Below are 26,614 nucleotides of genomic sequence, written 5' to 3' on the forward strand. Positions count from 1 at the left end.
CATAGATCTTTTGAATTGTCTGTTCATTATTCTATTTGGTGGGTGGGTGGTAGGTGTTGTGGACCTAGGAGAAAGCATATCAACCAAAGAAAAAAACAAACAATCTAGACTAGCCTATACTGAGATATTAAACATCTATCCCAACTAGACTGGAACAACAGAAAGAATTCTACCGGCTACCCTTCACTACACTGTCCAAAGCATCCAGGCGGTGGTGTCCACCTATATACTAGACCGTCTTGACAATAAGAATACCTGGTGATGAAATGTAGGTATGTGCACATTCTACCCAGACCTCCCTCCTAGGAGATACAGGGGGAGCTGACACCTCGTTGGGCAACAGACCACAGAAGTACAGTGCAAGGTGAGATACAGTCAAAACTAGAAAGCAGAGTGTATGCTTAGATGGTAACAATACTAGCAAAGTCACAACATTGCAATGCTAGCAAAGGTAACAAGGCTAACCAAATGACAGATGTAACAAAGCTGACATGATTAAACAAAGCTGACATGATTAAACAAAGCTAAATAAAATGCGGCAATAATACTGACAAGTGGACAAGCAGAGGTGAAGGGCTGAGGGTCTAAGGAAGGACACTCAAGGCCCCTGACGGAGCCCTCCAGACTGCCATTAAAGGTGGAGCTCTTCCTTTTTGGTGGTAACTCTGTGTGTCCATTGGCCAGGTGATCTGGGTCATGTCATGAGTCTGTGAGCCCATTGGCCAGATGATTTGGGTCATGTCATGTCATGTGATGTCATCATGAGTGATGCTTTAATCCACCTATGAGTAAGGATAGATGGCCATATAAGAAAAGAGAAAGAAGAAAAAGAAACTAAATATTTGACATTTAAATTATTGTAATGTTCCTACTCCTATTTCACTATTCAGTTCCTAGTTAATTATATATGTATGGTTATGTGGATAATTGGATGGTTTAGTTGAAAAAAGTTTAGAGATTTTTTATGATATTATAGTGCTTTGAATTTTTTGTATCAATGCAAATGCAGTTCTTATTTATTCCTATTACACAGCAAGAGCTATTGATCCCCTTATAATCTGCCTGGTAACAGCTTTTGGAGTATGTGGGACTGTTTATCCATACCATTCTATGCTGTAAGAAGAGAAGGCTACATCAGTACTTCAGTACTTGAGAGCTGATTGTTCTATCTTCCCTTTCAAGTTCTTTTTTTCTGATGAGCTACTTTTACGTTTATCTGAGCTAATTGAAGAAATGCTGATGTAATGCGTTCAGCTAAAGCTTTTACCTGAAATGGTTTCAGACCCCCTCCTCTGGCTCTGTGGAACACTGACCCTATGAAATGAGCTACAAGTGAAAGCTCACAAGATTCAAGATGTTTTTGTTGTAATTAATATATAATTTTCTATAAATAGTATTGCATTCTAATTCCTATAATATTACAACATGCTTTTCCCATCGTTAGCTGCCTGTTTGGCCTCAGAGGGTTAATCTTTAACATACATGTAACTGGGTAAATGTTTATGCATAGTAACAACACTATGTAGCACGGCAGTAGATCAAAACATAATTTTTGCTGAGAAAAGCCTTCAGTCACTGTGTTATATGCATTCAAGTTCAGCTAATTAATATTCTAGCAGCATTACTACCACTTTTGGCCATGACTTCTTGTTCAGTTTCCACAGCCTCTCTAGTAAATGTGATCATTAAATGTGTCACACATGTAGCTTAGCTAGAAAAGACAAACAGAGAAATGTTTATGTATTCAACAAACCTCTAGACTTTATCTAGATGGGAAATACCTATCAGGATAAAACATTTACTCCAAAGACAGTCATCTGGTAACCAACAAAATATGTAAGTTAGGGCATGACAGCCTAAACTGTTGAAATTGTGGTGGTGAAATTGTTACTGTGTTAATTATATGTTTGTCAGGATTGGGCAATTGCCCTAGAACAATATATTGAGATACATATTCAATGGAACATTGGACTCTAGCCCTCATTATAATTTAAAAACAAAATTCAACATTTTTAATTTAAATAAACTTTTTATTCTTGCTTTTTAAAATTCTTCCTCAAATGGATTCTGATGAGTACATTTTTACAAAAAACCTCAAGTGAGAGAACTCGTATTCTGCATATCTCTATCTAAGCTCTTTTCACCACTGGTCTCTGGTGCCCAAAGAGCATGGAAATGTCACAATGGCATGTGACCTGTGACAGCCAATGGGACGTGTGTTCTGAGGGCAGCAGGCTTAAAATATTTGGAGATTTACTTAACGCAAAGCAAAAGCACCAAGTAAAAAATCTAAATGGCTCAAGTCTGGATTCTTATTTTGTGGCACTTTTTAAGTAAGCTTTACTGCCCTTCTAAAGTATTTTTTCCTGCCCTTTTAATGTATTAGATGTTCAGATGACAGACCTTTTCATTGTAGGTTGATTCTAGATTTTCACGTTTAACAAAATTCACAAAAGCTTTTTTGATGTTTAGTTCGGTCTAACTTCAACTCTTTTTCTAGATTTTGCTCAAGCTGTGAATCCTTACCAGAAGCCATAATTTATCTCAGCAAAATTGGGTGAAACTGTTACATTTCATTGCACATTTGCAAAGAAGCACAGTGCAGAATCCATGGTCTGGTACAAACAGACTGGGGCGCAGATTCTCCAGAACATTGCTGTACAGAGTCCGCTCATGGAAGCCATCATTTCATCTGAGTACAATAAGTCACACTTGAAGCTAGAGAGGACTAAGACCAACATTTCCTTCTCTATTCTACATGCTACTGAAGACGACGGAGGACTTTACTTCTGTGGTGTAGTTCTGATGAAAACCACTGAGTTTTCCACTGGACCTTTTTTAGCTGTGACAGGTAGTCATCTAATGTTTTCATCTAAAGTCAGATCACTCTTGTTCTTTTTAAATCCCTCTTCAGGATTTATTTGACAGAGTGCTATAATTACTAAAGATATGATACAGTGCATTTATTAATACTATTTATTGCTGTTAGCACAAAATGCAGTGTCTGTGCAGTGCAGTAATCTGGAGTGCAGTAAACCAGAGCTCTTTGGCAGCCTTTATGGCATCGTGGATTAGGGTTAAAGTCCTTTCTTTATAAGGTGCTTTAAAGATGGCAAGATTACCAGAGAATCATACATCCTATGTATTATTTACACTGATTTAAAGTTGAGTTGGATTCTCTTTTGAACAGTTGGATAGCAACTTTTCTGTAGTTAGGCAATGACTTGTTTGCCAAATCTATGTCTGGACTGCAGTACAAGCTGAATAAACTTTAAAACAAGTAAATAAGTTAAGACCTCCAGAGAGCTCTGTTAGATTGCTTTACTATAAATCGGTTTATGGCTCTTACTGTACTGTACATGGCTATTGCTAGTATATTATGCGTGTCTAAGGGACCTTACAGAATCTCTGTTATTTCAAAAAGGCAATCCAGAATTAACCATATCGGTGGTCCAAAGTCCAGTGTTGGGGAGGGTTTCCCCAGGAGAGTCAGTGTCTCTGCAGTGCACCGTCCTCTCTGAGAGGAGAACAGCAGAACTACAAGTGCTCTGGTTCAGAGCTGCTGCAGGAGACTCCCATCCTGAAATCATTTACACTCATCACAACAGCAGCCATCAGTGTGAGATCAGCTCTTCTCCACACAGCTGTGTGTACAACTTCTCCAAGGGTGTCCTCAGCCTCTCTGATACTGGCACTTACTACTGCGCTGTGGCCACCTGTGGCAAGATCCTTCTTGGAAATGGTACAACAGTATATATGTGTAAGTTATATTAATATATTAATTAATCTATTAATGAGATGATTATCTTGTATTATTTGGACCACCAACCTAAATAGTGCTAAACAGTACAGTATTTTGTATGTATCATTATACTGGTTGGTAGCTGACAAATTACAATCCAGACTACTGATGTATGTAGTGTTTATGTGTATTACAAATGCAGATGGTATTACTTCTGGCTTTATATATGTAGAATGCAGATAATTTTGTTGTTTGTCAATTTATTAAATGCATTTATTTATCTCCATATGTAAATATAGTAACTAATGATTGTGATTATTGTTGACACTTGATGATTGTGATAGTGAGGTCAGCAGCACAAAGAGCTTCCTGCATGAACATTTGAGATCTTACACGTGTGCATCTGCTTACAGTTTTGTTCATTTTTATTCCAAAGCCAGTCCTCTGGATCCTCTAGCGATCTTACTGGGAGCAGCTCTGGGAGTGTGTGTGCTTGTCATTTCTGCTCAAGCAGTTTTAAACCATAAAAGGAGAAACTGTGAATACCGTAGTGGTGAGTGTTTATTAAAGCTTTGCACCTAAGTCTTATACAACACCTGAAAGTGAAAGGATTTGTTGCTCAATATTATTCCTTATTAAGTGGTTTGAATAAAAAGAGTGAAGAAAGGAAGTGAGAAGTCAAAGAATTTCCCTTTGTCCCACTACAGTGAGACCTCAACAAGACACTTCAAAAAAGAAACCCACCAGTCAGGTAATGCACAGGCAGGTGAACATGTGCCACACCTGTACACATGAAGAGTCGCGATCACAGTCACTGCGGCAGTTCTGTGGCTCAAACAGTGCTTTCATAACCTTTCATGTGCACTCCATACAGGACCACGATGTTGAGGAGCTGAATTATGCTGGCAAAAAAATTCAGTGAGAGGAAAGCCAGACGAGGGCAGGAGAAGAGAGGACAGCCTGAACACAGCGTGTACTCTGAAGTGCTGTACTCGACTGCTACTGGCCACAAACTAGTTCATTAGCTCTCTGTCACTCGTTCCCCAGGTACGAACAGTTTGGGGAAATTCTGCCGTGCATGTACAGCACATCATTAGCAGCATGTGAGGCCTCTCTGAAGGAGTCCTCTTATAGGACAGTTTAGAAGATGACATGAGGAGTTCAAAGTTCAAAGTTTATTTGTCACATACAGTCATACACAGTATAACTGGCAGTGAAATGCTTTTTTGTGACTGCTCTGACCGTGGCTGAGGAGAGATACATAAAATACACAGAACAGGACAACAGATGCAGATTAATGAATAAATAAATATGTCCAGATGAATAAAGAATGAAGAGGGAATGTATGAATATGCATATAAACAATGTACAATTTTTCAGTTTTTAAAATTTCCCTTTCTTGTGGTGTTATCGTGATTATCATATACAGAGTAGTCTCATCAGTTCCATCAGTTGCCCTGATTCAGAGCCTGAATGGCCTGCAGGAAGAAGCTCCTCCTCAGTCTCTCTGTGTTAGTCTTCAGGGAGTGAAAGCTCTTCCCTGACCTCAACAGAGAAAAGAGGAGGAGCACGTGAATGGGAAGTGACAGGAAAGCTCTTATAAGAACAGCCAATCAGTAGATGGTACTACAAAGAGAGGCAGCGAATCAGAATGAAATGAGAGTTCTGGAATTCTTCATGTTCTCGCCACCATTTTTAAGACAATGAAGGTTTGATGTGGAAGTGGGCGATCCTGAATTGTAGTAATGCTACTTATGACACTGTTGTAGGTCATGTGTGTGCTTTTGCTGCTCTGAGTGTTGTAACTTGGCCTCTGTGGTTTGTGGTCGAGAGCAGCAGGATAAGGAAACTGAGAGGCTGAGCTCAATGCCCATAACAGCACTCATGAACGCTGCCGTAGCTGCCAAGACACTACTGCTAGTGTGGGACCTCCAAAATACACACACAAATGCATCAGTATCTCTACTAGGTTTTCATACTTGACATAATTAATTATTGTCTACAATAATTAAAAGTGTAGAACATTTCTTAGTAGTTTAAATGCACTCACATTTGAAAAGCTTCTGTAATATATAGAAATGAAACTGACAGAAATAATTTTTTCTCTCAAATAAGACTTGCTGTTGGAGCAATATTTTTATTATAGTCAAGTTGTGTAGAATGTTATGAACCCCAGTAACCACTCTCAGCCCTGCACAGCCACGCCCACTCACCCCAGATCTGACTCACCAGTGTTCTAGCACACACCTGATTCTCATTCGCCTCTTTACTGCCTCCCTTTATAAGCTTCCCTCTCCCGCATTCACATCGAGAAGTATTGCGAACACTATGTGGGATACCGAGACCCCCAGACTCTGCCCCGTGTTTCGACCCTGGACCAACCCGACCTCGCTTACCTGCCTGATTCCACAGATCTGTTTGATTTCTGAAAATAAAACCTGGTGCAATTGGATCTTCTTCTGTGTGTGTGGGTGTGCAATCGTTACAAAGAATAAAAGAAAATGAACAAAAACATGAATATAAAACATTTTTGACCACACGGGATTTTTCTATTTTGGAATTATCTAATGGTCATGGTAGACGGGTCCCCTACTGGGAGAGACACACCCCCTCCAGACCAGGACCGTACCACTTGCCTTCCCCACTCACGATCACCTGTCCTCTGACAGGAGACACCTGTGGCTCATTTAACACTGCACCCTATTTACACTCCTACAGGTTCGGAGGGACAGCGCTGCGCACTAGTGGACAGAACCACGATCGTCTGTTGGTGTAACGCTGCTCCGATCCTGGAGACTACCTAGACTCGTCATTGCTACTTTAAAGATTATGGAAAATAAAGAACATGTTAGTTCAACTTCACCTCTTGCTTCCTTCATGCCACCCACATCACAATAATTTGTGGCTATATATCTGTTTTTGTATATTGCAAGTATTTCTGCTGAACTAGAATGTTTTTTAATGTATTGTGTACTAAACATATTATTGCTTTAGCCCAAGATGTAAATCTGTATTGTTGGTTAATCTCATAATCTCATAATATCATGTTTACCATCATAGGCAGTTCTGCAGTGTTCATGCTGATTTAAACATATGAACTCCAATGACAGTCAATCTAACACTATCAGCACACTATCAGCTCAATATAGCATGCTAAGTGATCCAGGACACAGAGGTCTTGAAGGAAAGTTTGCAAACTAAATGTATTGATGATCTTGTTTACATACAACTGGGAACACAACAACAACAACAACAACAACAACAAAACAACAACAAAAAGTATTTATTCAAGAATAGTAAACATTCATGAATATACAAGTAGCTACCGGAAAAAAGCTACTATTCTCTGCTTTTGCCTCTGATATTTATATATTTGGCCTATTTAAAGATCTTTAATGTGATAGGATAAAAATACTTTACATATGTAATATATATGTAATTAGTTATCATGATTCAATTGCATTTTCTTACAATTTCTTTAATTTAACTAAATTGTAATTTGTAATAAATTGTAATACATTGTAATTGTAATTTTAATCATATTACAATTGTAATCATTGTATAAATGACACAAGACAACACAAGACAATACATCTCCTGGAGTGCTTTTTTGACATCTTTTCACCACTGACTTCTTGTGGCCAAACTGGGTTACAAACAGGTAGGTGGAAAGAAAATGTTAAGAGATCTCGTGACTTGTGGAGCCCAGTGAGGTGAACATCTTGAACATCTTGCAGCAAGTGCCAACAATGTCAGTGCTGTCTCCTCATTAACAGTAATGTCCTTTATGAGAATGACTCCAGTCTGGATTCTTATTTTATCTCTTTGCAAAACACGTAAGTTTAAACTTAACTGATGTTTTACAAGAGGGCTACAGATTGTCAGATGTTTTTAGTCATCATAAATGAACACATTTGATGAGTCTATGAGTTCAGTAAACCTTTGTTATTTCTTCCCTTGTTGGACTTCATCTGACTTTGCATGTGACTTTTTTTTTTTAAGCTCTGGCTCAAGCTGTGGGGTTTTACCAAACATCGTTTGTCTCAGTGAAATCCGGACAAGCTCTTACACTTAACTGCACATTTCCACATGACTCTCGTATTAATCTTGTAATTTGGTACAAACAAAGATCAGGAGAGATACCTCAGGAGGTTGGAAAAATGTTAGAAAAGAGAGATGCTGAAATTTCACCTGAATTTCTCAGTTCAGGATTAAAATTGGAAGGTATCTTGAATGGCATTTCTCTGACAATTCCACATATAAAAGCTGAAGATGAAGGAATGCACTTCTGTGCAATGTCTACCTGGAATACAGTCACATTTTCCACTGGAACATTTTTAGCTGTGACAGGTAATAAACAAATTCTTCTATGTCTTTAATAGTAGAATTTCATGCATTCTCTGCTCTTTCTGAATGATATCGCCTAATAAATTTATCTCAAGTCTGTTGTATTACACAGGTACATATAGATTGTGCTCTATTATATATATCAAATTTTGTGTTTTTTTATATTGCGACTATGTGATTTGTGCATGTAAGGACTACTGACTACACTGTCTGATGTAGTTTACTCCTATTCAAATATAAGACTATTATAAGATTTATAAGTAACGAAATTATTAAAATACTACAATTAAAATATTATAAAAAGGTACTGTTATTGGTAATTTCTTGTATATTATCTTGTATATGTCTAAGGGATCTTAAATAGTCTGTGTTATTTCAAAAAGGGAATCTAGAATTAACAATGTCAGTGGACCAAAGTCCAGTATTTTTGTTTCCATGTTCATTAGACCAATAAACATTTAATTATAAACATTTAATATATTGAACAGATCATGCAGAATTAAATATATCAGTGGTCCAAAGTCCAGTGTTGGGGAGGGTTCCCCCAGGAGAGTCAGTGTCTCTCCAGTGCACCGTCCTCTCTGAGAGGAGAACAGCAGACCTCCGAGTGCTCTGGTTCAGAGCTGCTGCAGGAGACTCCCATCCTGAAATCATTTACACTCATCACAACAGCAGCCATCAGTGTGAGATCAGCTCTTCTCCACACAGCTGTGTGTATGACCTCTCCAAGAGTGTCCTCAGCCTCTCTGATACTGGCACTTACTACTGCGCTGTGACCACCTGTGGCAAGATCCTTCTTGGAAATGGAACGACAGTATATATGTGTAAGTTATATTAATGTTTTAATGAATCTATTAATGAGATGATTATCTAGTATTATTACCTAAATAGTGCTAAACATTACAGTATTTTGTATATTGTTTGGTAGCTGACACATTAAAATCTAGACTTCTAATTTTATTATACTAATTGTTGTTGACACTTGATGATTGTGATGGTGAGGTCAGCAGCACAAAAAGCTTCCTGCATGAACATTTGTGATCTTATCCGTGTGCATCTGCTTACAGTTTTGTTCATTTTTATACCAAAGCCAGTCCTCTGGATGCTGTAGTGATCTTCCTGGGAACAGCTCTGGGATTGTGTGTGCTTGTCATTTCTGCTCAAGCAGTTTTAATCTGTAAAAGGATAAACTATAAACACTGTAGTGGTGAGTGTTTATTAATGTTGTGTAGCTAAACCTTAAACAACACCTAAAAGCAGAAATATCTACTCCTGAAATGTATCTCTTAAGTTAACCAGTGTAGTTACTTAAACAGACTGGAAAGATAAGACTTGCATCATAAAACTGATAAAGTTGTAAAATTGCTGTTTGTCCCACTACAGTGAAACATGGTGTTATGAAAATGAAGACCACCAGTCAGGTAAACTGAACTCTCTGCAACAGCTGCATATACAGCTGTGCATGACATAACATCACCTAAGAGTAGAAATCAAAATCACAGTTGTAATGCAGCAGAAGTACTGTATTATCTTTTAATTTTATTTCCACAGGACCATGATGCTGTGGAGTTGAATTATTCTGCCTTACATTTCATTGATGGGAAAACCAGACGAAGGCGGGAGAAGAGAGGACAGACTGAACGCAGCGTGTACTCTGAAGTGTTGTACTCTGCTGCTACAGATTAATTTTCTGACATCTAAGTCAGTTATTGGTATTAATTTGGTAATTAATTAAGCATAGTTAAGGAAAATTTTTATTTTCAGTAATTTTTATTACTGTCAATAAAAAAATTCAGCATTGCAGTCTCACTGTCATTTGGAAACCTTTCTAAGGGAGAATCTTAAAAATGACAAATGCAGTTTTCATTTTAGAAGATTCTAAAAATGGAACTGGTGTCTTTCCAGACTTTCTATCACCCAGAGTTCTTTTGGGTGTTTTGAAACGTTTGAGAAATAACTGAACAATGTACAAATGCAAACATATTAATGACAAAAAAAATATAATTTGATCACATATGACCTTCAAAGTTCTCATAAGCAAGAAGTCTTATGAGAAGAGGAGCTGAATTACGCAGTAATGCACTTCTCATATAGCAAAACCAAAATAAAGAAAAGAGGGTGAGGTCAGTTGGAAACCAGCGTGTACTCGCATCTGATAGTTACTTAGATTACATCGCTAAATCGAGGGTCAGGTTTGTTCTTTTTTTCAGTGTTAAAAACTAATCTGGTTTCCTGTGTGTGTGTGTGTGTGTGTGTGTGTGTATGTGTGTGTGTGTGTGTGTGTGTGTGTGTGTGTGTGTGTGTGTGTGTGTGTGTGTGTGTGTGTGTGTGTGTGTGTGTGAAGATGTTTCTGCAGGATCTTAGAAACCAGAGTGGCTGAGATCAGTTTCAGCCTGATGTGGCTTGATATGATGCCATTCAATAGCAAACCACCTGAAAAATGTACTGCTCATTCTCAGCGCAGGTTTTGATACCCTAGACCATAACATTCTTATTGATAGACCTGAGTAGTGGGTTGGACTCTTAGAAACAGTTTATGCTGAAACAGAGAAATTACTTTGTTGATTTAGAAATAATGTTTCTGAAATAATGTCATGACTTATGGTGTCACCCAGGGTTTGAGTCTTGGGCCACTCTTTTTTAATTATACATACTTCATCTTGGCTAAATCTTACAAGTTTTTGGGCTATCTTGCCACAGCTATGCAGACAACACTCAGATTTACTTAGCCATCTCCCCAAACAGCTATGCTTCCCTTGACTGTCTTTGTAAGTATCTTGCACACATCACTAACTGGATGCACTAAAACATTCTGCAGCTAAATAAAGGTTAGACTCAAAACCGCTAAACTCTACAGAGCTAGCTCACAATCTTATATACTCTAATCTCAGTTTTAGAAGTCACAGAAAAATCAGTTACTAAATCAGTATTTGAACACCTTAAGAACATCAATATCAGAAATTTCCTGATAAAGCCAAATCGAGAGAAACTGATCCATCCTTTTATCTCTAGCAGGGTTGATTATTATAAAGGCCTTCTAATATGACTACCAAAAAAGACCAAACATCTTAATTTGATTCAAAATGCTGCTGCCAGAGTTCCCATAGGGAGCAAAAGAAGAGAACACATCACCCTGGTTCTTAGATCCTTACTCTGACTACCAGTATACAACATAATTAACTTCAAGGTATTCTCACTGGTCTATAAATAAATAATTTGTGTAAATAAAAGTAGTGTTTTGTTTTCTCCATTCTTGGTTTTTGTGTTTCTGGGTTTGTTTTTGAGTTTATTCCTTTAATAAATAATACCTCCTCTTGCAACGGCATCTTGCTCTCCTCTCAACATTTTGAATTTCACAGAATGACTAACCGACAAATAATGCAGCGTGAGGACCTTGCTGTGCTTGCTGAGGAAGTGTCTGCCTGCTGGGCTTGCTGAGGAAGTGTCTGTCTGCTAGGCTTGCTGAGGAGGTGTCTGCCTGCTAGGCTTGCTGATGAAGTGTCTGCCTGCTGGGTGTTGACCGCCTGCTCAGATACTGAACGCTGTAGTAAAACCCAGGCAGCATGTTGGCTAATTAACTTGGACCAAATCTTGAGTGAAGACGCCTTTGAGTTGAATGCATGTTGCACAGCCTGAACAAAGGGCTGGTGTTGTGGCCCTTATGGACCTGCACAATTATCTAATTATAACTGTATATAATAATTTCTAATCCCAGACAAACACAATGCATGCTCAAACTGCCAGCAACAATTACAGTGAGTAAAGGAGCCATGCTTTAATAATTACAGTTACGATATGTGTATGGCAGGAGAAGGTTTCATTGTAAACATACATTCTTTATAGTACAGCTGAATTTAATTGTAATCCCCTTTGTAATGAGGGAATATATATAAGGGTGTTAGGTGAAGCGAAAACCTTACAACCATCATGCTCTGTAGCATTCTCAGAGCATGCAAGAAATAATACAACAGACATATGTGCCATTTTTGTGATGCACCATTCTGCTTACTGAGCTGATTAAGCATATTAATGAAGGACAACACCCAGCTATTTCATCTAGCTCTTTCACCCAGATCATATGGCTGGAGTGCACATGGATGGATAAGCCTGCTTGTATGTGAACAGACCTTTAAAATGACTTGTAGATATGCCCTCCAGACCCTGTGACAGGTAATAGCAAAGGCATGGATTGGTGAAATGTCCCGATGAAGGCACAACCTAAGTCTGTTCGTGTTCATTGCAATAGGACCATGATAGTGTGGAGCTGAGTTATGCTGCCCTGCATTTTAATGAGAGGAAAACCGGAAGAAATCACAGGGCGAAGGAACGGCCTCAAGACTGCATGTACTCTGATATCAGATGTCCCACTGTTACTGACCAAATCTTATTTGATTAAATCTCTTTGCCCTGCTGATGAGCATAATTTACAAATTTAGCAAGTACTGCCTTTACACAGCACCAGTTCTGCTTCACAGTGTGTAAAATGTTTAAATTTCTATTTGGGAAAATATTGACTAGAAATGTTTAAGTCTCATGTAATGTCCCCATCCACGTCTATAATTTGATAATTTGGTTATTTAATATGCAGACATCATCAACATGCATATGCATTCCTTTCCTTTATCAACACAGGCTTTTGCAATCACAGCGTTCAGCACAAACAGACTGAGAGTCGGTGCTGGATCCTTAAATATGAAGCTTTATTTTATGGTGGTGAGATGATGGTGAAGTGGTGACGTGACTGCTTACACATGCCCGAGCTTTCAGTGAGACTGCCTAAGATAACGATGCGCTCTTATTTGTGCTTCTGATCCTTCTGCACACTTTACTGAAAAATGAATGAACAGATATAAGGGGCGAATGACTGATCCTAAGAAATATAGATGTACTGTAGAGAGTCAAGATTTGTTATGAGTGGTTTCACATTGAACCTCTCATGTAGTATAGTCTGAAGGAATCTCAGGATCCAGAAATCTAATTGTGCTCTGTTAATTCCTTTTCTGCTTGTACATTTTGTAGATATTTATGATAATCTCACCCTGAGGCCACACTGTTTTAATAAATCTTATCTTGTTTTCAAATGTGGAGGAACTGCTCATGTCACAAAAAAATATTATTATTATTATTATTATTTTATTAATTTATTTTTTTAAATTTCATAGATCTTTTGAATTGTCTGTTCATTATTCTATTTGGTGAGTGGGTGGTAGGTGTTGTGGACCTAGGAGAAAGCATATCAACCAAAGAAAAAAACAAACAATCTAGACTAGCCTATACTGAGATATTAAACATCTATCCCAACTAGACTGGAACAACAGAAAGAATTCTACCGGCTACCCTTCACTACACTGTCCAAAGCATCCAGGCGGTGGTGTCCACCTATATACTAGACCGTCTTGACAATAAGAATACCTGGTGATGAAATGTAGGTATGTGCACATTCTACCCAGACCTCCCTCCTAGGAGATACAGGGGGAGCTGACACCTCGTTGGGCAACAGACCACAGAAGTACAGTGCAAGGTGAGATACAGTCAAAACTAGAAAGCAGAGTGTATGCTTAGATGGTAACAATACTAGCAAAGTCACAACATTGCAATGCTAGCAAAGGTAACAAGGCTAACCAAATGACAGATGTAACAAAGCTGACATGATTAAACAAAGCTGACATGATTAAACAAAGCTAAATAAAATGCGGCAATAATACTGACAAGTGGACAAGCAGAGGTGAAGGGCTGAGGGTCTAAGGAAGGACACTCAAGGCCCCTGACGGAGCCCTCCAGACTGCCATTAAAGGTGGAGCTCTTCCTTTTTGGTGGTAACTCTGTGTGTCCATTGGTCAGGTGATCTGGGTCATGTCATGAGTCTGTGAGCCCATTGGCCAGATGATTTGGGTCATGTCATGTCATGTGATGTCATCATGAGTGATGCTTTAATCCACCTATGAGTAAGGATAGATGGCCATATAAGAAAAGAGAAAGAAGAAAAAGAAACTAAATATTTGATATTTAAATTATTGTAATGTTCCTACTCCTATTTCACTATTCAGTTCCTAGTTAATTATATATGTATGGTTATGTGGATAATTGGATGGTTTAGTTGAAAAAAGTTTAGAGATTTTTTATGATATTATAGTGCTTTGAATTTTTTGTATCAATGCAAATGCAGTTCTTATTTATTCCTATTACACAGCAAGAGCTATTGATCCCCTTATAATCTGCCTGGTAACAGCTTTTGGAGTATGTGGGACTGTTTATCCATACCATTCTATGCTGTAAGAAGAGAAGGCTACATCAGTACTTCAGTACTTGAGAGCTGATTGTTCTATCTTCCCTTTCAAGTTCTTTTTTTCTGATGAGCTACTTTTACGTTTATCTGAGCTAATTGAAGAAATGCTGATGTAATGCGTTCAGCTAAAGCTTTTACCTGAAATGGTTTCAGACCCCCTCCTCTGGCTCTGTGGAACACTGACCCTATGAAATGAGCTACAAGTGAAAGCTCACAAGATTCAAGATGTTTTTGTTGTAATTAATATATAATTTTCTATAAATAGTATTGCATTCTAATTCCTATAATATTACAACATGCTTTTCCCATCGTTAGCTGCCTGTTTGGCCTCAGAGGGTTAATCTTTAACATACATGTAACTGGGTAAATGTTTATGCATAGTAACAACACTATGTAGCACGGCAGTAGATCAAAACATAATTTTTGCTGAGAAAAGCCTTCAGTCACTGTGTTATATGCATTCAAGTTCAGCTAATTAATATTCTAGCAGCATTACTACCACTTTTGGCCATGACTTCTTGTTCAGTTTCCACAGCCTCTCTAGTAAATGTGATCATTAAATGTGTCACACATGTAGCTTAGCTAGAAAAGACAAACAGAGAAATGTTTATGTATTCAACAAACCTCTAGACTTTATCTAGATGGGAAATACCTATCAGGATAAAACATTTACTCCAAAGACAGTCATCTGGTAACCAACAAAATATGTAAGTTAGGGCATGACAGCCTAAACTGTTGAAATTGTGGTGGTGAAATTGTTACTGTGTTAATTATATGTTTGTCAGGATTGGGCAATTGCCCTAGAACAATATATTGAGATACATATTCAATGGAACATTGGACTCTAGCCCTCATTATAATTTAAAAACAAAATTCAACATTTTTAATTTAAATAAACTTTTTATTCTTGCTTTTTAAAATTCTTCCTCAAATGGATTCTGATGAGTACATTTTTACAAAAAACCTCAAGTGAGAGAACTCGTATTCTGCATATCTCTATCTAAGCTCTTTTCACCACTGGTCTCTGGTGCCCAAAGAGCATGGAAATGTCACAATGGCATGTGACCTGTGACAGCCAATGGGACGTGTGTTCTGAGGGCAGCAGGCTTAAAATATTTGGAGATTTACTTAACGCAAAGCAAAAGCACCAAGTAAAAAATCTAAATGGCTCAAGTCTGGATTCTTATTTTGTGGCACTTTTTAAGTAAGCTTTACTGCCCTTCTAAAGTATTTTTTCCTGCCCTTTTAATGTATTAGATGTTCAGATGACAGACCTTTTCATTGTAGGTTGATTCTAGATTTTCACGTTTAACAAAATTCACAAAAGCTTTTTTGATGTTTAGTTCGGTCTAACTTCAACTCTTTTTCTAGATTTTGCTCAAGCTGTGAATCCTTACCAGAAGCCATAATTTATCTCAGCAAAATTGGGTGAAACTGTTACATTTCATTGCACATTTGCAAAGAAGCACAGTGCAGAATCCATGGTCTGGTACAAACAGACTGGGGCGCAGATTCTCCAGAACATTGCTGTACAGAGTCCGCTCATGGAAGCCATCATTTCATCTGAGTACAATAAGTCACACTTGAAGCTAGAGAGGACTAAGACCAACATTTCCTTCTCTATTCTACATGCTACTGAAGACGACGGAGGACTTTACTTCTGTGGTGTAGTTCTGATGAAAACCACTGAGTTTTCCACTGGACCTTTTTTAGCTGTGACAGGTAGTCATCTAATGTTTTCATCTAAAGTCAGATCACTCTTGTTCTTTTTAAATCCCTCTTCAGGATTTATTTGACAGAGTGCTATAATTACTAAAGATATGATACAGTGCATTTATTAATACTATTTATTGCTGTTAGCACAAAATGCAGTGTCTGTGCAGTGCAGTAATCTGGAGTGCAGTAAACCAGAGCTCTTTGGCAGCCTTTATGGCATCGTGGATTAGGGTTAAAGTCCTTTCTTTATAAGGTGCTTTAAAGATGGCAAGATTACCAGAGAATCATACATCCTATGTATTATTTACACTGATTTAAAGTTGAGTTGGATTCTCTTTTGAACAGTTGGATAGCAACTTTTCTGTAGTTAGGCAATGACTTGTTTGCCAAATCTATGTCTGGACTGCAGTACAAGCTGAATAAACTTTAAAACAAGTAAATAAGTTAAGACCTCCAGAGAGCTCTGTTAGATTGCTTTACTATAAATCGGTTTATGGCTCTTACTGTACTGTACATGGCTATTGCTAGTATATTATGCGTGTCTAAGGGACCTTACAGAATCTCTGTTATTTCAAAAAGGCAATCCAGAATTAACCATATCGGTGGTCCAAAGTCCAGTGTTGGGGAGGGTTTCCCCAGGAGAGTCAGTGTCTCTGCAGTGCACCGTCCTCTCTGAGAGGAGAACAGCAGAACTACAAGTGCTCTGGTTCAGAGCTGCTGCAGGAGACTCCCATCCTGAAATCATTTACACTCATCACAACAGCAGCCATCAGTGTGAGATCAGCTCTTCTCCACACAGCTGTGTGTACAACTTCTCCAAGAGTGTCCTCAGCCTCTCTGATACTGGCACTTACTACTGCGCTGTGGCCACCTGTGGCAAGATCCTTCTTGGAAATGGTACAACAGTATATATGTGTAAGTTATATTAATGTATTAATTAATCTATTAATGAGATGATTATCTTGTATTATTTGGACCACCAACCTAAATAGTGCTAAACAGTACAGTATTTTGTATGTATCATTATACTGGTTGGTAGCTGACAAATTACAATCCAGACTACTGATGTATGTAGTGTTTATGTGTATTACAAATGCAGATGGTATTACTTCTGGCTTTATATATGTAGAATGCAGATAATTTTGTTGTTTGTCAATTTATTAAATGCATTTATTTATCTCCATATGTAAATATAGTAACTAATGATTGTGATTATTGGTGACACTTGATGATTGTGATAGTGAGGTCAGCAGCACAAAGAGCTTCCTGCATGAACATTTGAGATCTTACATGTGTGCTTCTGCTTACAGTTTTGCTCATTTTTATATCAAAGCCAGTCCTCTGGATCCTCTAGCGATCTTACTGGGAGCAGCTCTGGGAGTGTGTGTGCTTGTCATTTCTGCTCAAGCAGTTTTAAACCATAAAAGGAGAAACTGTGAATACCGTAGTGGTGAATGTTTATTAAAGCTTTGCACCTAAGTCTTATACAACACCTGAAAGTGAAAGGATTTGTTGCTCAATATTATTCCTTATTAAGTGGTTTGAATAAAAAGAGTGAAGAAAGGAAGTGAGAAGTCAAAGAATTTCCCTTTGTCCCACTACAGTGAGACCTCAACAAGACACTTCAAAAAAGAAACCCACCAGTCAGGTAATGCACAGGCAGGTGAACATGTGCCACACCTGTACACATGAAGAGTCGCAATCACAGTCACTGCGGCAGTTCTGTGGCTCAAACAGTGCTTTCATAACCTTTCATGTGCACTCCATACAGGACCACGATGTTGAGGAGCTGAATTATGCTGGCAAAAAAATTCAGTGAAAGGAAAGCCAGACGAGGGCAGGAGAAGAGAGGACAGCCTGAACACAGCGTGTACTCTGAAGTGCTGTACTCGACTGCTACTGGCCACAAACTAGTTCATTAGCTCTCTGTCACTCGTTCCCCAGGTACGAACAGTTTGGGGAAATTCTGCCGTGCATGTACAGCACATCATTAGCAGCATGTGAGGCCTCTCTGAAGGAGAGCTCTTATAGGACAGTTTAGAAGATGACACGAGGAGTTCAAAGTTCAAAGTTTATTTGTCACATACAGTCATACACAGTATAACTGGCAGTGAAATGCTTTTTTGTGACTGCTCTGACCGTGGCTGAGGAGAGATACATAAAATACACAGAACAGGACAACAGATGCAGATTAATGAATAAATAAATATGTCCAGATGAATAAAGAATGAAGAGGGAATGTATGAATATGCATATAAACAATGTACAATTTTTCAGTTTTTAAAATTTCCCTTTCTTGTGGTGTTATCGTGATTATCATATACAGAGTAGTCTCATCAGTTCCATCAGTTGCCCTGATTCAGAGCCTGAATGGCCTGCAGGAAGAAGCTCCTCCTCAGTCTCTCTGTGTTAGTCTTCAGGGAGTGAAAGCTCTTCCCTGACCTCAACAGAGAAAAGAGGAGGAGCACGTGAATGGGAAGTGACAGGAAAGCTCTTATAAGAACAGCCAATCAGTAGATGGTACTACAAAGAGAGGCAGCGAATCAGAATGAAATGAGAGTTATGGAATTCTTCATGTTCTCGCCACCATTTTTAAGACAATGAAGGTTTGATGTGGAAGTGGGCGATCCTGAATTGTAGTAATGCTACTTATGACACTGTTGTAGGTCATGTGTGTGCTTTTGCTGCTCTGAGTGTTGTAACTTGGCCTCTGTGGTTTGTGGTCGAGAGCAGCAGGATAAGGAAACTGAGAGGCTGAGCTCAATGCCCATAACAGCACTCATGAACGCTGCCGTAGCTGCCAAGACACTACTGCTAGTGTGGGACCTCCAAAATACACACACAAATGCATCAGTATCTCTACTAGGTTTTCATACTTGACATAATTAATTATTGTCTACAATAATTAAAAGTGTAGAACATTTCTTAGTAGTTTAAATGCACTCACATTTGAAAAGCTTCTGTAATATATAGAAATGAAACTGACAGAAATAATTTTTTCTCTCAAATAAGACTTGCTGTTGGAGCAATATTTTTATTATAGTCAAGTTGTGTAGAATGTTATGAACCCCAGTAACCACTCTCAGCCCTGCACAGCCACGCCCACTCACCCCAGATCTGACTCACCAGTGTTCTAGCACACACCTGATTCTCATTCGCCTCTTTACTGCCTCCCTTTATAAGCTTCCCTCTCCCGCGTTCACATCGAGAAGTATTGCGAACACTATGTGGGATACCGAGACCCCCAGACTCTGCCCCGTGTTTCGACCCTGGACCAACCCGACCTCGCTTACCTGCCTGATTCCACAGATCTGTTTGATTTCTGAAAATAAAACCTGGTGCAATTGGATCTTCTTCTGTGTGTGTGGGTGTGCAATCGTTACAAAGAATAAAAGAAAATGAACAAAAACATGAATATAAAACATTTTTGACCACACGGGATTTTTCTATTTTGGAATTATCTAATGGTCATGGTAGACGGGTCCCCTACTGGGAGAGACACACCCCCTCCAGACCAGGACCGTACCACTTGCCTTCCCCACTCACGATCACCTGTCCTCTGACAGGAGACACCTGTGGCTCATTTAACACTGCACCCTATTTACACTCCTACAGGTTCGGAGGGACAGCGCTGCGCACTAGTGGACAGAACCACGATCGTCTGTTGGTGTAACGCTGCTCCGATCCTGGAGACTACCTAGACTCGTCATTGCTACTTTAAAGATTATGGAAAATAAAGAACATGTTAGTTCAACTTCACCTCTTGCTTCCTTCATGCCACCCACATCACAATAATTTGTGGCTATATATCTGTTTTTGTATATTGCAAGTATTTCTGCTGAACTAGAATGTTTTTTAATGTATTGTGTACTAAACATATTATTGCTTTAGCCCAAGATGTAAATCTGTATTGTTGGTTAATCTCATAATCTCATAATATCATGTTTACCATCATAGGCAGTTCTGCAGTGTTCATGCTGATTTAAACATATGAACTCCAATGACAGTCAATCTAACACTATCAGCACACTATCAGCTCAATATAGCATGCTAAGTGATCCAGGACACAGAGGTCTTGAAGGAAAGTTTGCAAACTAAATGTATTGATGATCTTGTTTACATACAACTGGGAACACAACAACAACAACAACAACAACAACAACAAAACAACAACAAAAAGTATTTATTCAAGAATAGTAAACATTCATGAATATACAAGTAGCTACCGGAAAAAAGCTACTATTCTCTGCTTTTGCCTCTGATATTTATATATTTGGCCTATTTAAAGATCTGTAATGTGATAGGATAAAAATACTTTACATATGTAATATATATGTAATTAGTTATCATGATTCAATTGCATTTTCTTACAATTTCTTTAATTTAACTAAATTGTAATTTGTAATAAATTGTAATACATTGTAATTGTAATTTTAATCATATTACAATTGTAATCATTGTATAAATGACACAAGACAACACAAGACAATACATCTCCTGGAGTGCTTTTTTGACATCTTTTCACCACTGACTTCTTGTGGCCAAACTGGGTTACAAACAGGTAGGTGGAAAGAAAATGTTAAGAGATCTCGTGACTTGTGGAGCCCAGTGAGGTGAACATCTTGAACATCTTGCAGCAAGTGCCAACAATGTCAGTGCTGTCTCCTCATTAACAGTAATGTCCTTTATGAGAATGACTCCAGTCTGGATTCTTATTTTATCTCTTTGCAAAACACGTAAGTTTAAACTTAACTGATGTTTTACAAGAGGGCTACAGATTGTCAGATGTTTTTAGTCATCATAAATGAACACATTTGATGAGTCTATGAGTTCAGTAAACCTTTGTTATTTCTTCCCTTGTTGGACTTCATCTGACTTTGCATGTGACTTTTTTTTTTAAGCTCTGGCTCAAGCTGTGGGGTTTTACCAAACATCGTTTGTCTCAGTGAAATCCGGACAAGCTCTTACACTTAACTGCACATTTCCACATGACTCTCGTATTAATCTTGTAATTTGGTACAAACAAAGATCAGGAGAGATACCTCAGGAGGTTGGAAAAATGTTAGAAAAGAGAGATGCTGAAATTTCACCTGAATTTCTCAGTTCAGGATTAAAATTGGAAGGTATCTTGAATGGCATTTCTCTGACAATTCCACATATAAAAGCTGAAGATGAAGGAATGCACTTCTGTGCAATGTCTACCTGGAATACAGTCACATTTTCCACTGGAACATTTTTAGCTGTGACAGGTAATAAACAAATTCTTCTATGTCTTTAATAGTAGAATTTCATGCATTCTCTGCTCTTTCTGAATGATATCGCCTAATAAATTTATCTCAAGTCTGTTGTATTACACAGGTACATATAGATTGTGCTCTATTATATATATCAAATTTTGTGTTTTTTTATATTGCGACTATGTGATTTGTGCATGTAAGGACTACTGACTACACTGTCTGATGTAGTTTACTCCTATTCAAATATAAGACTATTATAAGATTTATAAGTAACGAAATTATTAAAATACTACAATTAAAATATTATAAAAAGGTACTGTTATTGGTAATTTCTTGTATATTATCTTGTATATGTCTAAGGGATCTTAAATAGTCTGTGTTATTTCAAAAAGGGAATCTAGAATTAACAATGTCAGTGGACCAAAGTCCAGTATTTTTGTTTCCATGTTCATTAGACCAATAAACATTTAATTATAAACATTTAATATATTGAACAGATCATGCAGAATTAAATATATCAGTGGTCCAAAGTCCAGTGTTGGGGAGGGTTCCCCCAGGAGAGTCAGTGTCTCTCCAGTGCACCGTCCTCTCTGAGAGGAGAACAGCAGACCTCCGAGTGCTCTGGTTCAGAGCTGCTGCAGGAGACTCCCATCCTGAAATCATTTACACTCATCACAACAGCAGCCGTCAGTGTGAGATCAGCTCTTCTCCACACAGCTGTGTGTACAACCTCTCCAAGAGTGTCCTCAGCCTCTCTGATACTGGCACTTACTACTGCGCTGTGGCCACCTGTGGCAAGATCCTTCTTGGAAATGGGTCGACAGTGAGTCTGAGTAAGTGTTTAAATATGTTAGTAAGTCACATTTATTACTGACATGTGAATGTGATCTTGAAGGATTTTCCACAAATATCATCAGATGTGTTGCTGTAGTATCAGTATTTGGCAGTAAGACAAGCTGATGGAATCATTAAGAAAGTTTAGAACAGCACATCAAGTAAATGAAACATTAATGTCAATAACATGTACAGAAGAAGCCAGACATTACAAACACAACCCAGACATTATAGACACATGTGAACAGGCAAAACCAGACATTATAAACACATGTGGACAGGCAAAACCAGTTATTCTGTTGTTGAAAAATTGAGAACGCCTAAGCTCTTAGATAAAATATACAGCTCCTTTATTTGTGAGTTAAACTACATGTACAACAGGGCCATGCATTACATGTGCATGAGAAGTACATTTTGAGATGTTGGTATTGTACATTTGCCAATTAGGTTTTCCGTTTTTTATATGTAAATGCAACATTAAATTTTACTTTACCTATTTCAAATAATGATGATGATGATGATGATGATGATGATGATGATAATGATTTTCACTACTATTACCACTAATACACTTTAATTGCTTTTGTTTTGGGCAGTGAAGCTGATGTGATATTTGTTAAAATATTAATTACAATATTAATTATAATAATTAAATAAAAATGATTATAATTAAATAAACATATTATAATTAATATGTATTTTTTAAAACAATCTTCATACATGTAACCCGGGAGGCTTGGAAGGATGTACAAACGAACCGTGTAGAACATGGTGACGTTTATTTAACACACAACAGGAAGACAGTGCAGCACAAAGGCTAACGTAAGGTCAAACACGGACAAATATCAACGACAGAACAAAACTTTATATACATGCACAGTAACGACATAAAACGAGGAACAGGCGTGATACACGGGAAGGGCGTGTCTATGCAAATGAACACACACACACACAAACAGCGAGACGTCTGGGGGGAGGGAGCCGTGCCGCATCAATATACAAACATGCACAGTGTCTTTAGAATTCTTTACAGAATCCATTGACATCCCTTTTATTTGTACTGAATAATAAGAATATCTGGTTAAATCACACAGTGCAGAGCCTTGTGGATAAAGTACATGTTGTTAAAACCACCAATATATCAGTTTTTTTATGTGTCTGACCTTATCCCAAGTTCTTTTGTGTATAGTTTTTTTCAGAATTAATGTCTTGCAGCAAAGCCTGTGGATCCAGTAATGATCTTCCTGGGAGCAGCTCTGGGAGTGTGTGTGCTTGTCATTTCTGCTCAAGCAGTTTTAATCTGCAAAAGGAGAAACTGTGAACACTGTAGTGGTGAGTGTTTATTAACATGTAGCTAAACCTTATACGACACCTTAAATTAGATTAAATTACATTTGTATGTGGTCATATGTATCTCATATTCATATTCATTATGTAACGTTGTCGCTGGCCCGAGTGGCGATGGGCATGGAGCAGGACGCACAGACTCCCTCGATGTGAAACATTTATTGACATAAAACATGTAGAACAGTGGCACTCACACACAACATTAACGACAGACATGACTTATACATTTAACTAAACACAGGCTACAATCACATCTAATAAATGACCACTTATGTATTTTACATACATCAGCAGACAAACAATTACCATGCACTGATGGGGGTTTAAATAGACAAACACACATGGTACAGGTGCGTGTCTTCACGGGGGTGTGGCTACAAACATGGGTGAACCCCTCTGCATGCGGCAGGCCATACCACGTGACTTGGGGGGGGGGGGGGTTCCCGTGACACATTATACATAATTACTAAATAGATAATTGCTATAAGGGATAAAGGAGACAACATATCCTAATCTAGCCATTGAATTGCACTTTTTTTATTACAGTGAGAATTAAGCAAGCTGCTATAATAAGGAAAAAGGTGAGAGAGGTATGAGTCACACAGCCGTACATACATGCCATGTCTTTATATATGAAAGAATCAAGGTCACAGTTACACTGCAGTGTCACTGGTTCTGTTTGACCTCCTATGCCCATCCCACAGGACCCTCAATCCTCAGAGCTGAATTATGCTGCATTACATTTCAATGAGAGGAAAACCACAAGAGGCAGAGAAAAAAGAGGACAGCCTGAAGACTGTGTGTACTCCACTGTTACTGACCAATGAACTAATAGCTCTCTACTAGCTGTACCTTAAGTAAACATAATTTGGAAACCTTCAATACTATGTACATCATTACTGGGACATTCTGTACTGGAGAGCGAGTGTTATATGAAGCTTATCTCTGAAGGAGTGCAGCAAGAGTACAGTTTAAGACCCTGTACCTTGTGCAGAAGTTAGAGGGAAGTGGGTGGTAGGCTTTTATAATCTAATAGAAACAGACGTAACAAGAGTACACGCCTGGAGACATTTAATGATGTGTTGTAAGTTCACTGCAAAAATGTCTCCCACAGACAAGGTGAGGTCCACAGGCTTTCCTCTAAACTTGCCTAAAATTCCCTCCTGTCACTGTATGTAGTTGTGCTGAAGAGGCTGAGCAGGATGCGGGGACGAATTCGTCGAACAAACACATACGTTTATACAAGCATAGCATGCAGGCTATTGGGTTCAAACATCGACCCACAAAGACTCAAACACAAGACCTATATGCACACATGCTAAAGTTCTGCTGGAGGTGTGACAGAGCTACAAAAAACAAACAAGCAGCTGAAACAAATGTCAGTCTATCTGACTGTTTCAGTCAACATCCCTATTTTGAGCACTTCTTTTATGAGGTGTTGGTTTAGTTTACAAATTTAAAACTCAGTTTGTCCCCACCCAAATATGTTTATGTTCCCACCTACATTTAAGCAAATTTCTCTCACAGTTTTCTCCCAGTGTCTGATTTCATTACAAGATAACATCTGGCTACAAAAGGCAATTGTTTGGCTTTCTGATCATTAAATCATTTTTTCGATAAACAGATGTATCATTCATTTCAAAATGAATGAGAAGTTTTTATCACTGAGTGGTCACCTAAGTCTCTAAGGGAACAAAGTTTTGATGTAAAAGTTTGCAGTATTTGCTATGTTACTATATAGCAAAAATTTGAGAAGTTTACTATATAGAGAAGTTTTGAACAGAATACAACTCTTTATTTATGAGAGTGCTTGGCTTTTTACCATTTTGGAATTGCATTAATTTTGTAGACACTCATCCATTCTTGTACAGTCTAAATATTTGGACCAATGGCTAAAGTGATTTTTCAGAGACATGGTTTTAGTCAGTGGTGTGCTTCTGGCTATGTTTGCTGAGCACCTAGCACTGTAAATGTGTAACCTTGACTTTAGCCTACATGCTCCTGTCTTTATCATACATGCTTGTGTAGTCTTCCTGCTGTTTTAAACTTGCTGACTCCATTAACAAACAAACTACAAGATTCATATTTCCAGTTGATGATGTACATGTAAAGTGCCACAGAATATATCCGTCCTGAGAAAAACTTGAAAGCTTGAAATGGCCACAAAGATTTTACTTGCCAAGATAAAGTGATTCACAGTGTGACTATTTAAGAATGGTAAACATCCATAAATACAAAGTTAAGCTCGGGAAACAGTTGATATTTCTGTATGGCATCTTTAAACCAGACAATTTCTCAAGTGACATGAAAACAGATTTTTTCAGTTTCTACAATATTTATAGATTTCTTAAGTCAATCATGTGTTATTTTATTTATTATATGTGTATTTTTCTATCCCAGTTCAATTGCATCTAATTCTTTCTTTTGATAAAATTATTGTAATAAACCTCCTATGTTCAAGTGTAACGTGTGGTGGCCCGAGGCGAGGGGCAGGACCCACAGACTCCTGCGACTGGGACATACATTTATTTACAGATGCACATGGAACGATAACGGCACTCACAAGCATTACAAATGTTAATACGAACATGAAATGGTTGACAGTAAACTAACATGAACACAGTTAACAATATCGAAAACTTATAACATTACCATGGATCATTACCATGAAACATCAACACGTTACATCCACACGCTACATCAACAATAACCAACACTTTACACTCTTTGCCATGGGTTTATATACATTTAGACAGAAGAAGTGTAGGTGTTTGCAGGTGTGGTGATGAATAGAACAGCCCTCCCACTGTACATGGCAGGCCCAACCACGTGACTTGGGGGAGGCAAGCGTTCCGTGACATCAAGACAAGACTTCTACCAGAGTAGCTTTTTTCACTTTTCACCATTGACTTCTGGTGGCCAAGCTGTGTTACAAACATGCAGGAGGAAAGAGGTCTCATGACATGTGGAGACCAATGACGTGAGTCCAACAAGCAAAGCCTATTTAGAGCTTTTAACATCTAACCACTTCCAAGCAGTCTGACCAAGTGTCAATCTAAGAATGACTCCACTCTGGATTTTTATTATACCTGTCTACAAAATATG

General features: G+C 38.2%; 3 protein-coding genes and 2 long non-coding RNA genes across 6 annotated transcripts in view; 4 read left to right on the top strand and 1 right to left on the bottom strand.

Moving 5' to 3' along the window:
• LOC118242262 (EF-hand calcium-binding domain-containing protein 9-like) overlaps window positions 1-26,614 on the bottom strand; it is an 85,352-nt gene that overhangs the window by 19,073 nt on the left and 39,665 nt on the right. The gene's annotated exons all lie outside the window — the stretch shown is intronic.
• LOC145651675 (uncharacterized) lies at window positions 4,179-4,783 on the top strand. The gene is made up of 3 exons (XR_014117496.1): window positions 4,179-4,295; window positions 4,450-4,493; window positions 4,617-4,783. It is a non-coding gene; the product is annotated as an uncharacterized LOC145651675 (long non-coding RNA).
• Window positions 7,473-10,236, top strand: LOC145651673 (uncharacterized). The gene is made up of 6 exons (XM_081698754.1): window positions 7,473-7,578; window positions 7,745-8,092; window positions 8,578-8,913; window positions 9,180-9,296; window positions 9,473-9,510; window positions 9,641-10,236. The coding sequence occupies exons 1-6, from the start codon at window positions 7,521-7,523 to the stop codon at window positions 9,773-9,775; spliced, it is 1,032 nt and encodes a 343-aa protein (XP_081554880.1). The 5' UTR covers window positions 7,473-7,520; the 3' UTR covers window positions 9,776-10,236.
• On the top strand, window positions 17,425-17,896 carry LOC145651686 (uncharacterized). Its single transcript, XR_014117533.1, has 3 exons — window positions 17,425-17,541; window positions 17,696-17,739; window positions 17,863-17,896. It is a non-coding gene; the product is annotated as an uncharacterized LOC145651686 (long non-coding RNA).
• Window positions 20,722-26,196, top strand: LOC118242290 (uncharacterized). 2 transcript variants are annotated; one of them, XM_081698755.1, is made up of 6 exons: window positions 20,722-20,827; window positions 20,993-21,340; window positions 21,826-22,161; window positions 23,378-23,494; window positions 24,056-24,099; window positions 24,214-26,196. In XM_081698755.1, exons 1-6 carry the CDS (start codon window positions 20,770-20,772, stop codon window positions 24,334-24,336), a joined length of 1,026 nt encoding a protein of 341 aa, XP_081554881.1. In that variant the 5' UTR covers window positions 20,722-20,769; the 3' UTR covers window positions 24,337-26,196. The 2 variants fall into 2 exon arrangements, with proteins under 2 accessions (XP_081554881.1, XP_081554882.1); XM_081698756.1 differs by having other exon boundaries at window positions 24,056-24,090.

This window comes from Electrophorus electricus, chromosome 16 (genome assembly GCF_041902795.1).
Source record: "Electrophorus electricus isolate QZ-2024a chromosome 16, ASM4190279v1, whole genome shotgun sequence".
Classification (NCBI taxonomy): Eukaryota; Metazoa; Chordata; class Actinopteri; order Gymnotiformes; family Gymnotidae; genus Electrophorus; species Electrophorus electricus.